The sequence below is a fragment of the Cydia amplana genome, chromosome 17, assembly GCF_948474715.1.
Source record: "Cydia amplana chromosome 17, ilCydAmpl1.1, whole genome shotgun sequence".
NCBI lineage: Eukaryota > Metazoa > Arthropoda > Insecta > Lepidoptera > Tortricidae > Cydia > Cydia amplana.
In genome coordinates, this window is record NC_086085.1 from 6,846,430 (window position 1) to 6,860,557 (window position 14,128).

General features: G+C 34.7%; 1 protein-coding gene across 1 annotated transcript; it reads left to right on the forward strand.

Moving 5' to 3' along the window:
- The first annotated feature begins 2,628 nt into the window (after positions 1 to 2,628).
- On the forward strand, positions 2,629 to 5,763 carry LOC134655659 (zinc carboxypeptidase-like). Its single transcript, XM_063511097.1, has 6 exons — positions 2,629 to 2,924; positions 3,045 to 3,435; positions 3,521 to 3,605; positions 4,274 to 4,476; positions 4,713 to 4,797; positions 5,479 to 5,763. The coding sequence occupies exons 1-6, from the start codon at positions 2,641 to 2,643 to the stop codon at positions 5,736 to 5,738; spliced, it is 1,308 nt and encodes a 435-aa protein (XP_063367167.1). The 5' UTR covers positions 2,629 to 2,640; the 3' UTR covers positions 5,739 to 5,763.
- The last annotated feature ends 8,365 nt before the right edge of the window (positions 5,764 to 14,128 follow it).

Below are 14,128 nucleotides of genomic sequence, written 5' to 3' on the forward strand. Positions count from 1 at the left end.
ACCCAATTGTGATTAATGTAAACAAACAAATTATCCATGATCTTATCATCCATTATATTACACCAATTTATTGAAAACATATACGTGACTTAATGACATTTTAGTGAAAACAACTTAAGTAATTATTTTAAGTTTTATGTCAAAAGAAAATCTGTTATAATAGGGGAAACTGGGGAGGGTTGATCACCCCTTTTGTTTTTAGCATACATTTTCTTAACTATTTGTAGTATTGAAAAACTTTATAGACCATACGACTCAGAATTTATCTCTTCATTAATAGTTTCAATTAGAACAGATTTGTGCAATAAATGAGATCATTATTTAATGAATACCCATACTGTTGACTTTTACCATGTGTCCCCTATGTAAGGGAGACTTGTTTACCCCTGGTCGGGAGCCTTGATCCTAGGGGGATCAAGTGACCCTGGTTCTTGAGACACATGGTAAACATATTTTTACCATGTCTCCCCATACCAGATTCTCATTGATTATATAACTCGGATCGCTATTAGCAATGCATCTATAATTTGTAAAATACACAGCAAACATATATATATTGCATCTTCCATGCTTTGAAGTTGTATTTCCGGTAATCAGATGTCTAAGCCGAAGGGATCAAGTCTTCCAGATTTGGGGACACTTGGTAAAAAGATTTTAAGCGGCAATGTCATATTTCGAGGGTAGTATCTACATTAATTTATTCACTTTATCTACAGAAAATCTATATATGAAGATATCAAACACATATTAATCCATAATCTTATACTTAAAAAAAACAATGTAATCGTATTATCCATAAAACAACATAAAATAGGGAATCAATTTTTGTACCAAAAAAAAACAAAAATCTAAGTTATTAACATAAAATTTCTTGTAACAAGCTAATTTTTTTAAAGTTCTTATGAAGGTATTTTTAGCGTCAGATACCTACAGCAATTTTAATTTTTTTACCCATCACTGGTCGTTATTGTTTACTATAATAAATAAGTTTAGAAATTTACTGCTCACGTTTCGAGGACGGTGTTTGAGCTCCATAATCCTAAAATCCTTTCTATCGACCGTCGGTTCTATAGTACATAAGGTCGGAAAGCCATTGAAATAGCATTTCATCCATAAAAACAAATATCGCCGGTTGAAAACCAAATATCGTTATAAGTGTTTTTTGTCAACCGAGTAACATCCCCTGTGTGTAAAACGTTTAACTTGATAAAAAAGACCAAGTACGGGTAGTTCGTAAAATGTTGATGTAAACTTTAGTCAGTCTTTTCAAAGGCCACGGGGATAATTCCGTTCTCGGAGTCGGTTGTATAATTAAAAACTGAATTATACGCCATTAAATTCCGTTTTAATAAACAATAATGAGTCAAAAACCTTGAAAGTTTAAATTAGTGTTTCTCTGGTCGTACTTTCGCGGCATGATTTACTAAAGAAAAGAAAATATTTATGATAGCTCTATGAATCATTTTGTAAGTAAATTTATTACACTGTATACTTGATCGCTTTGGGGGTGACATGATCCCGGAATCATATCTCCCCTGAAGAAAAAGACAAAGTCTCCCCATACATAGTAAGATTATAAAACGTGCCGTACTCGAAACATGTGTTCGCGTATATCAATGTAATCCAAGTTAATCATCACTTCAATAAACAACAAATAAGATAAGCACACTCGCTAACATCATTTCCATCTCATATTATAAAATAAATCCAGTTAAAGCTTACCGAAAATTGAATATAGTACGCAGAAAATCTTTCACCGTCCGCCATTTTTGAACCACTGACTTTTCCGATACAGTGCCATGACAGAACGTGAAGTTAGGAACGAATGAATGAGTGTTACCAGCGCAAAAAATTGTATCTCGTTTGGTTTGATTAAAAATGAAGTTTACCAAGTGTCCCCTAGGGATCGACCCTCCCCACCCTCACCTACCTACTAGCGACTACTAGCTTCGCACGGGTTAACAAATTATACATAAACCTTCCTCTTGAATCACTCTGTCTATTAAAAAAAACCGCATCAAAATCCGTTGCGTAGTTTTAAAGATCTAAGCATACATACAGACAGACAGACAGCGGGAAGCGACGTTGTTTTATACTATGTAGTGATGTTTCTTAAGGTCAATACTGGTAAGTGTGGCATAAGGGTTAAGTGTGACTGGCCTTCACATTGGGAGGCCCCAACCCATTGGAGGCTACTTGCGTTTAGTGGGAGATGTATGATCTCGCTATAAATACTATTAAACGTGTAAAAAGGCCCAATGTGAAGGCCAGCCACACTTACCCGTATTGGCCTTATATTATTTGCCATTTCTATTGAACTCTATTGCCTCATGCACTTTTAATTTTGATATCTGAAGGTAATTTATGATTAGTATTAATTATCAGTAAGAACAAATAAACAACAAAATATAGCAGTAAAACCATAACCATAAAGATAAGACTTATTTGATAATAGTTTTATAGAATAAGGTTCAATGGAAATATTATTTTAGTACATGGACATTTTACAAAGGAGTAAGTACCTTTATATTAAATAATTGATCTATTTTATTTTCATTAGGTACTTTGAAATAAATTATTTGTTGTGCTGGATTTTACATGAATTTTAGTAACAAAAAGTGCTTTGTTTTCCAGAACAATATGTTGAAACTACTGGCCACATTGGTTTTACTAAGTAGCTATGCGAATAGTGAAAAGTTTAATTTCACCAATTATGCCCTATATAGGGTAACCCCGAGTACCGTCGAGGAACTCGAAATACTGAATTCAATGCTATCTAACCCTCAATTAGATTTTTTCGAAGATCCAGTGAGTGTGAATGAAATGGTGAGTGTGGTTACATCACCTGGGTACAGAAAAACGTTTGATGATATATTAAAAGCAAATAACATTGACGCAGAAGTTACCATTGAAAATATACAAACGTAAGTAAAATACTGATGATTCTTAATGCAACATTATGCATGTTTGCCTGACTCTCAAGAAGAGAAATTTACAAATGTATTAAATGTATTTGTTGTTAACCTAAAAACATCTGTTAACAGGGTAATTGACAACGAGAAACACGGTAAATATATCCAACGCAATGTCCAATCTATGACTTGGGATGCGTACTTTCCTTTAAATGACATATACACTTGGCTCGATGACATTGCTGCTGCCAACAGTGATATTGTTTCAATAATCAATGGAGGAGAGTCCTATGAAGGAAGAGAAATTAAAGGAGTTAAAATTTCACACGGAAGTGGTAGAAAGAGTATATTTATTGAAGGAGGCATACATGCTAGAGAATGGATATCTTACGCAACAGTCAACTACATTATTACTCAGCTTTTGTACAGTGAGGACCCTGAAGCTCAAGCTGCTGCCAGAGATTTTGACTGGTACATATTTCCCTGCACTAATCCTGATGGATATGTTTGGACTTGGACAGACGTAAGCTTTTGATTAAAGTATAAATAACTTTTTCAATTGATTGTTTTGTCACAGTGACGATTGGAATATTTTGTTTATGTTTTAGTTCAGGCTGTGGCGTAAGAACAGGCGTCCCGTTGGAACTGAATTTGGTATTGATTTAAATAGGAATTGGGACAGCAATTGGATGCGTAAGTGTTACATCTATTCAATTTCTAAAATCTATATAAATGCACATTATGTAAAGCAAAAAGAAAAAAAAATGTGTCGAAAAAAAATGTGTAATTTCTGATAAAATTGTAAGTACCGTAAAATGGGGTGAGTAGGGTTCGCGGGAGAGTTTGGTTTTGAATGGGGAGAGAAGAGATGAAAGGGGGGGTGAGATAGAATTTTAAGGCTACTGCTACAAAAATAATGTATTCCAATTTAAAATGGAATACTCATAATAATAAAAAATCGATTCAACAATCTTCCAAAATCACCTTTGTATGAAATCCCATCTCACCCCAATTACGAGGGACTACGGGGTAAGGTGGGATTTCCTGTTTATCGTCAAAGTTATGAAATGGAACTACCGAAAATAAAATAAAAACTAATATACAAACGTCCGTAACACTTATTATATACACCATTCAGGTTGCATATGTAAAAAATAAAATGTTATCGAGGTTTGAATGTCAGTTTTGCCCCTACTCGCCCCTAGTATTCGCAAAAAATATACATGCTAAATCACGTGTGAATGTTACATTAAAAAAATCAATTTTACCTTAGTCTCTCTTTATTTACTTCTTTAAGGAAAATATTAACGAGTGACAAGTATATATATTTTAATAAACAATTTATGTAAATTTTTTTGCAGTTAAAAGTTCTAGCGACGATCCTAGCAGCAACAATTATGCCGGCGCTGGACCGTTCTCCGAGCCTGAAGCAAGCACTTTGGCCACCTATATAGAAAGCGTTGCAGATAATATGGAAATGTATATCAGTTTTCATTCTTCGGGACAAATGGTTATGGTCCCTTACGGAAATACAACTGAACCGTTGGACAATTATGAAGATTCGGTAATATTTTAATTTATAATTTTATTTGTAAGTGAATACTTGCAGCGTATGTACAAATGTGACAGTATAGGTACTTTTCGTCGTACCTACTTACTGTAGTTATCCCTATAATTAGACGTGATTCTGAAATCTAGATGCAACGCAAACTAAACCACCATTTGAATTTTTACTTTATTTTAAGCCAGTAAAGTTATATTTTAGTTACTTTTGGTTTTAAGAAATTGAATTTTGTACAGGTGAAAATTGCCAGAAGAGCAATAGGATCGCTGACAGTACGTTACGGAACGCCATATGTAGCTGGAAATGTGGCTGAAGTTATTTGTAAGTAACTTTGCTTCGTTACCATATTTTCTTATGAGTTTTCTTCCATATTTTCTTTCATCTGGACATTTAAAAAACGCATTTAACTGATTTGAAAGACCGAAGTGATCCCAGAAGTGATCCATGAACAAAGTTTTGTACGGAACAGTAAAAAGTGCTATATATTTCATAGCTAACCAAACATGGTTAGAAACAGGAAGTACGGTCGCCAATAAAAGTGTAAGTACCGTAAAATGGGGTGAGTAGGTTTCGCGGGGAGAGGTGGGTTATGAACGGGGAGAGAAGGTTTGAGAGGGGGGTGAGAAGGGATGTAAAGGCTACTGCTACAAAAATAATGTATTCCAATTTAAAATGGAGCTATAGTAATACGCATAATAAAAAAAAATCGATCCAACTTTCTTCCAAAATCACCTTTGTATGAAAAGCCCTCTCACCCCAAATACGAGGCACTACGGGGTGAGGTGGGTTTTCCTCTTTATCGTCAAAGTTATGAAATGGAACTACCCAAAATAAGATAAAAACTAAAATACAAACGTCCGGAACACTTATTATATACACCATTCAGTTTACATATGTAAAAATAAAATGTTATTGAGGTTTGAATGTCAGTTTTGCGCCTACTCACCCCATTTTACGGTATCTATTTCAAATATTTTGTGATTGTAACTTATTTTCTTTTAGATGAAGCAACCGGAACTAGTGTAGATTGGGTAAAAGAAAAACTACGTATCCCTCTTACATACATCTACGAATTACGAGACCGAGGTGAATACGGCCATCTCCTGCCTGCCGAGCAAATTTTACCAAACAACGAAGAAATCTGGGATTCAGTACTAGCCTTAATAAGGGAAGGACGCGCTTTGGGCTACTTCAATTCGGCTTCTTCCATTCAAGGGTCGTTCGCAGTTATGCTAGGAGTTTTGTTATATCTTGTAAATTAACAGCAGTGATGAAACAGCGACATACTTTTATCGTTTATCTGTTCATAATCATGGCGGTTTTGTAATCATAAATTAGGATTACAGTTTCGAAATTATTTGCTTTGGAAAGCCATACAAAATTTGGGTAATAAAGACATTTGATAAATTTTATCTGTTTGTTTACCTATTTACCGATTTTAGTAAATTATATAAGTATTTTATTTATTCATTTTTTATAAAGATTTGTAGATTTCATCTTTAAAGGAAGGAAGCATAAGGATCCCTTCTTAAATAAATAGTATTTATAATACTCCTTAATCTTATTCCATCAATAATCACAATTGGTTTTATTTTGTCTTCAGATAAACACCTACCTAGACAGTTTTTTTTGTTATCTTCAGATAAATGGCTTAGGATTAATTATCATTTATCATTGGGAAATGACATAAATGATCACAGTAAATGCGAATTATTAATTTATTTCAATCATTATTATATTTATTTATATTTTATCTCCCTGGGTGTATTAAGATTACAAGATGTAGTTCTTCCCTAAGAAGTAGCACACACAATAAATTTTGATATTGTCAACTGTCAAACGAATTTGGCCCATACCTGCCCACACTGTAGCTACATAACCAACAAATTATAATAAAATCCTTGATCTTTTATTTCCAAACTTTGTTTTATTGCAATGTTGAAAATAGTCTAGTGAAAATAAAGACCACTTGTTGAAAGAAAATCTGTTTCAAAGACCGCAAAATTGACTTTAGCCGGCAACTGAAAAGTTCCCAATCCCGAACAGTTTGTACAATATTAGCTCAAACAGTCAATTGCATAAAGCTCGCTGGGTTTTACTCACTTGGCTATATTTTGTGGGTAAAACATGTGATAAGTTTATTGTATAAAAAAATACATAGCGGTCCACCACAATAGAGTTGAACCGTAAACCATAAAAACGCTTGTATAAAGTAAATGTATAGTAGTTATAAGTTCAAATTGTTTATTTTAGGGTCAAAAAAAACTCATTGGTACGAGCCGGGGTTTGAACTCGCGACCTCCGGATTGCAAGTCGCACGCTCTTACCGCTAGGCCACCAGCGCTTCCCTTTTCTTTTCCTTGGCTTTTTTTTTCAAATTTATTTGTATACATACGGTTGTATTTACGTAGTGAAGCAAAAATAGAGACAAGTGGTACACGGCGACAACATTTTCCATGTAAGGAAACCTAAAAGGGAGTTCAATTTTATCACAACTCTTTGTGTTGGGATAATCTATTCTTAGAACTACCACTCACGTGCTATTCTAGCCTCCTTTATGGGACAGCAAGGAATTTTCTAGGAAATAGCCATTAAATAGTGAGGGTGGTATTGGTATCGAACCTTGTTTCGTTTTGTTTAATTTTGTTGGTAACCTTGGTTGGAAAAACTATATTAGGTATACTTGGTCAAGCAGAAAAAGGTGGCATATTTGAAAAATGTAGGCGCGAAGGGATATCGTCCAATAGAAAATTTGATTTCGCGCCTTTTTTTACTGACAAGATTTGCTTGACCAGCTATAAAAACATTCTACTATATTATCTTGTATTTTATTACTAAGCGGTTGGCTTTAGATAACTAGTTAAACGGTGTCTTACAAAGCAAATAGGCTTGAAAAACTTGAAAATTTGTAAAACATAATATTGTTGTTGTTGTTGGGAGACATGGTTATGGGGATAATCGAACAATTATTTATCGTTTTATGCGCTTTATAAAATTATACCACCAGTGGTATCATAATTCATAACTCAAAGTAGAGGTTGTGATTAGTGATTAAATATTGTTTTATGTATTAGCACATTATTTTCAAGATCGTTTAAGTTTACTACACATTGTTGCAAGGCATTTCTCCTTCAATTTGCACCACTCACATATTCATGAATGCAAGATTGAGTCAAAGTAAGTTAATGGATATTTTCAAATTACAAGCCCTCGCCTAAGGCAGTGTTCAACTGCCGATTTTCTGTAATATATTATCAATTTATCATACAATCCACGTGAATGCCGGCATTTGATGTTAATATAATAAATACTAACCGAGTTTTAAAATGTGTGTGTACAACTCAATTCATGCACTAGAAAACTTTAACTGTTTTTTTTATTCTTATCTTTTTCTTATTGTTATTTTCTTCATTTTATTTCCGGAACTCTGATTTTCGTATAGGTATCAACCAACCAACAACCAAATCAGACCGGACTGGGTAAACAATATTAAATTATTAATAAGGCTTAAGTTTAGAAAACCTGTATAAAAATAGCTTGCATTATTTTTGGGTGGCACTTTGTATACCTAATTACAAAATTCTTAATAAAACCTTAGTTAGAATTTAGATTTACTCGTAAGTATCAGTATACAAACTAACAAACTTTAACAATTCGGAAAATCGTTACAAGCTCACAGCAAAAAATAACACCCCGCGGGGTCACCAAATTATCATAAGTAGTGAGTACGATTTTTTATATTAAAGGATTTTTTTTTAAATATACATCTCCGTCAAGGCTTACATGCGACCATTTTATGGCTCCTCTACACGATGGGCCAACGTCGGCCACTCCAAGGGACGCAGCCATGCGGTAGAATGAGATAGCAATATCACTTGCTCCCTCTAACGCATAAATGCGTCCCTTGGAGTGGCCGGCGTTGGCCCATCGTGTAGAGGAGCCATTAAAACCGGTCCAATCCAATCGAATAATCAATCATCCATCGATGTTCCAATGGTCGCAAGTTCGAATTTTGCCTGATGTGTACATTTTTCCTTAATACTTTTAGTTAGTTTTAGTGTTAGTTTAATTTAGCACGCAGACGTTTCTGCTTTATAGAAAAATAGTACCTAAGTGATGTAGGTACGTTGTAGGTACTTTATATGTACAATGTAGGCACGGGCATTTTAACTGTAAACTCCTCCAGTTTAAAACTTTGTACCACACACACGGGGAAGGAATCCGTGCGCAGTTCCGAGTGGCCCGGGGCTCAGAGAGCTGCGATCGCGATAACGCAGTGCGAGACGTGGTTCCGTGGACGGTGTTATGCGGAACTACACCGTTGGCTTATTTAAAGTATTGTTAATGTTTTGAATTTATTATTTAGTCTTAACCATCGAAAGTATTAAGAAAATTGAATTGATAAAGAAATCCACTTATATTTCAAATGTAACATACCTATTGATGATTTGTGTAGTGTAAGTATAAGCTATTTATGTAGATACGCCTCGCATGCTAACATTGTTACTACAAATAATATTGTATTTAAGTATGAAAAGCTATCAATAATGCATATTTGTTTTGACTTGCACTTTAAATAGTTTGTGTCACGCATGAATTGCAAAAACCTCGTATAAAACGAGGATTTTAAGTTTTTAATCGTCTTAAAATTATTTAGATTAATATTGTGAATTGTTTCGTTTCTTTAATCGAGGTGTGCAATATAAGAATATTATTATTAGCAGTTTTCCACACCAAGACGGTTTTAATTAATTTAACATTACTGTTAAAGCTCTCCTCTTATTTGTTACATATTATTCTAACTTTGAACTTTTATTATTTACCTACTGAATTTCTTCATCTCGCGTAACACCATCGTTTCTCGCTGACCGGCCTCATATAGCCTAATAGCCGGCGGCGGAATCTTCACATGGTGTTTTACAGCAGCCGTCAATAGACCGGGGATTAATCACAAAAGTACTGGTATTTGCTCGCTGGCCCTTATCGTGCACTTGTGGTCAGTGGTCAGTGTAGCTACGGTGCTCTGAACTTGCTTTAGAAACCAGTAACATACGATAACAACTTTGTATTCTAGCAGTAAATTCAGTAATTTTCTAGTTGCAGTCGCTCGAAAATGTGGTTCTTTTGGTGATAAGGTGCGTCCAGATGTAGCCAATGTGCCGCTCGCGCGCCTCATACAGCCATATTCGAACTTTAAGATACGTCGAATACTAGATATTGAAACGATATGGATTTAATTGTAGATAATTTTTGTTTTGTATTCATTCGATATGGATTGGATATGTCAGTGTCAAACAAGTGTCAATAGTGACGTTTCTTCACACAACCACGTCACTTTTGACACTTGTTTGACACTGACATATCTTGGTGATGTCTAATATATATCTAATAGATTATCAAGCTCAAAATCGGAATCGGGCCCATAGACGTGCGCCGTGCCGTACGTGCGTTACAACAGTCTACGCGCCTAATTAAGCACCATTACTTGAATTTGTAATAGAATAGACAACATGTAGTCTAGAAGATCTAATTACCTCGTAAAAGTGCAATGATCTTATCAAGCGACTCCCATGGCGGTCTATTCATTTTATATAGATAATGTTCAAACGAAATACAAAACAGATTTATTAATAAATAAGATATTATTGGGTTGCTGAAAATAAGTTTTATTTGTCTGAATAAGATTTTGGATTTAAAAATAGCTGCTTTCATCGCATCCCAATTACCTGAGCTCGCAAATAGTACTGGAAAAAGAGCAAATATCACTTTTTGCGTTTAAAAAGTCCCAAAATTGACGCCATAATAAATGCTTCAAACAGAGCCTCAAAATCGCCGGCAGCTAGCAGTTATTGTTTACCCAACAGTTTCACGGGAGAGCACTCAACGGTAATGGATTTGTAGCAAATTAATTATTTTCAACGGTCGCTAGGTTTGCCTGTATTTCTAGAATATTCGGCATGTGATATGTGGATGGTTGCGCCGGTATACGAGAACCAACTGTATTTGGTAACGCGTTAGGTTTATTTTTAGTTGATTTTGTGCCAATTTGGATACTACTACTATTTCCATTAGTTATCATTTGCATCTGCATGTTGTTTGTCATTAGGAGCGTGAGCGGGTTACCATTTGGATAATTAAGCTTTTAGACGTTTATATCTAAATAAGGAAACATATACATCAGAATACTTAAGTGTCATAATTATGACTTTGCCGCGCAATAGGTACAGTTAGCATCAAAAATACCTAAGTAGGATGAAACAACGCGCCAAAAGTATCTGCCACCATGGAATACTTTTCCAAATAGAGTAATCTACAGTTTGCATTCAAAAGTATTAGTAGCAGTTTAATACAAACGAGTTGAGTAACCATTTAAATTTTTCCAAAAATTGAACGTCCTTACAAATATTTAAGAAAATCAATTGATAAATGTGACCCGTAGATGATAACAGCAGAACATTCCAAGTATTCCAATGTTAAAGAAACAACCGGACATTCAAAATTATTTTTGCCTAAGCTGAAACGGAGACACCGCGCTCGCACTTTGCGTTCGCTCGGTCAATAAGTTTCGGGTCCTATTTAACATGTCTGTCAAGAGCAGCGTAGGCAACGAGAGCGTGACATAGTACCTAGACAAACCAGCAAAGGTGACACTCGCTATCGCTTCGACAACGAAACGCTTTGTGTCTCTCTATCATTCTTTCAGTGCGACAGTGACAGTTGCGTTTCGATTGCTACGGAGCGTAAGCAATTGGCATGTTGGCTACGCGGCCAGTGAAGCTTGTTTGGGCCCGATTCGGATTTTGAACTAGACATCTAATAGATATCTATTAGACATCACCAAGATACGACAACGATATTTTTAAGATCTCGCCTGACAAATTTGACATTTCCGCGATTCTGGAGATACTCTTGAACGATTTCCACAATGTCTAAAACATCTCGTTATATATTTTTAGATCTCTTAATACGAAAACCATCTTAATACGATAATTTAACGTAAAAGTGACATTGGTTGCCCGAATTGAGCTGCAAAAGATATCTAGTCGAAATCTAAACTACCAGGCATCATATAGTTAAGTACATATCGTATCGTTCTCTTCTCTAGAACGGATCGTGTTTTCCGAGTACCGCGGTAAGTCTTGATTTTAAAATTTGTCTCAAAATAAAAATCTCTAAATCACGATCGAGAAACATTGGTGACGTCCCAATCAAATGCATGTCCCGGCATGCATGCGACCAACGAGCATCGGCCTCACGTGGTTTCCGATAAATTTGCTGTGTTCTACATATTTTATTGTGGCTTTGTTTGTCGTACCAAATATGGCCGACGCTGGCTTTTGTCTCTACGATATTGCAATTGAATTCTAGTCGCCGTGTGAATGTTCTTGTTGAGAGTTTTTTGTTTTGTTCGCTATAAGGGATTATGATTCGGATTGTGTGGGTTTTTCAAATGTTTGAAATAGTAATACTCTTTTTACTTGATATTCTCCGCTTAGGAACTAAAGAACGTAGGTAGGTATTTAAATATGTATGTGATATTTCATAAGATTTCGAGAATAAATTATAACTATTTAGTGTGAGTTAGGTTAAAATAATGGTATTCAGTAGGTAGTGATTAAAAATATGATCTGTGTATACCCGAATATTTGTTAATTAATCTGTCGGTCGTCGCGAAAATGACCCTTCTCTCCTACCCGCAGATTGTAATGATAAAAGAGTATAAATATAATGTACCATGGGGTGGAAGGCTCATTCTCGCTCGGCGCTGGAACGAGTAACACTAAATTTAGCACGAAGGTGCTTGCGAACTTAAGATTGTTTAAGAGTGTACGTAGAAGTAACTAGTCGGAGTAAATTAAAAGTAAATGATTGTACCAAGGACTTTGATTCATCACATGTATAAACTTTTCTTACTTCATTTTCAGCACTCTTTCCGTAGCATTCAAAGGATCAGATTGGATATTAATACGAGTGTACCTAGAATTGGCGTAGACACTTAGTTTTTATGATTTTTTGCATGGTATTGAAACAGTCTAAAGTAAATTCTTACTTTTATATTTAAATGTTATGTTTATTTAAAATAGTTTAAATTTTAATAGCATGAAACCATTTTGGCTATATTTAATGTCTCAATATAACAACTGAAATACTCTAAATCAAAACTAAAACGAAATGACAGCATATCTCCGTATCAAATATATTATTATTATAAACATTTAACTGTTGCAGCTGGCTTTAAGAGCCCATCAACGTGCACACTAGCGCCACTGCTAAATAATCGTGACTATTTAAATTTAACAAAATATATTTTAAAAAAAGGGGGCCGCTACGTACTGTATCTTGTATTAAAGTACCTTTTGAATACTTCAAACTAGTTTCTATGTTGCTGGATTCGTCAATCTATGAACTCAAAACAATAAAGGCCGTTTTAACTTTGGACGCATAGATTGACGAATAGCTAGTGTGCACGTTGATGGGCTCTTAAATATAATCAGTTGAAACATCTCGCCTGTCCCGACGCGCTATGAGACCCATGTTAACATGTGTATCAACTAAATTGCCTAGTCATTTTGTTTTTATACAAGCCGTAAACAATAATTAAGCTACTAAGTTTTATTACAAAAACAAAAGAGTGAGACTTAACTTGAGGTATAAATTACTTATCGGTTGTCTTCAATTTAAGTAAAAGCAAAAACGCTTGATGTGTTGCCCCAAGAGAAAAAAAAAGGTTTAACACTTAAGTACTTTGATTTCAGTATTTCAAGCTTTCAACAAACATATAAAACATCTATTTTGGCAATAAACCACTTATTATTATGTATGGTTTTTTTATCTAGGTCAAAGTATTGAAAAATAAATAATTCTCAAGCACTCGGCTCGCTTAAAGTTATTTTTACTACACCCTTAGTACATAAAATTAAGATATCCATTTATATAAATTATAAGAAACATATACGAACTTGAAAAACTAGGCTCGATTCTTCCTTAAAAAAGGCTGTAAACAAAAAACATTCACGCCGGCCTATCGCCGCATCGATCAATTACATTCGGAATAAGAGCATTTCTTATCAATAATGGATCAATCAAATAAGTCAGGTCATCGTGAATTGGCGCCTGATATTTAAATGTATAAAGTATGTAATTTACCTACCGTAGGCCTAGCATAGGAGAGGCGCAACAATATCTCGCCCATGAATAGATTACCCGGCCCTTTACCTAATACAGTTAGAAAAATACGGGTAGTCTATCTTGCGGGAGAGATATTGTCGGGCCACACCCGTGCTAGGCCTACTTGTAGCTGAAATTCCGAGTATAACTGTTCAACAAGAAAAGTTCGGTAATATTGCAAATTTAAAGTTGTATATTGTGCTACTGTCCATACTGTGGTACTTGAACTGTCAATATTTCATATTTTAATCGTACTTATAAAGACACAGTTAGTGATAATTCTTATAACTTATCTCTAATTAAGTGAAGCTTACAATCAAAGTAAGGGTATAAACTAAATTGAAATTGTTTCCAGAAACAAGATTAACCTTTACTTTCTGAAGTCACAACAAATCTATAAATATTATTAAATGTCAAATACGACACTTCGGTAAAGTTGTGCATGATGAAGTTTAAGATAAAACCTTATTTTACAGGCTAATGC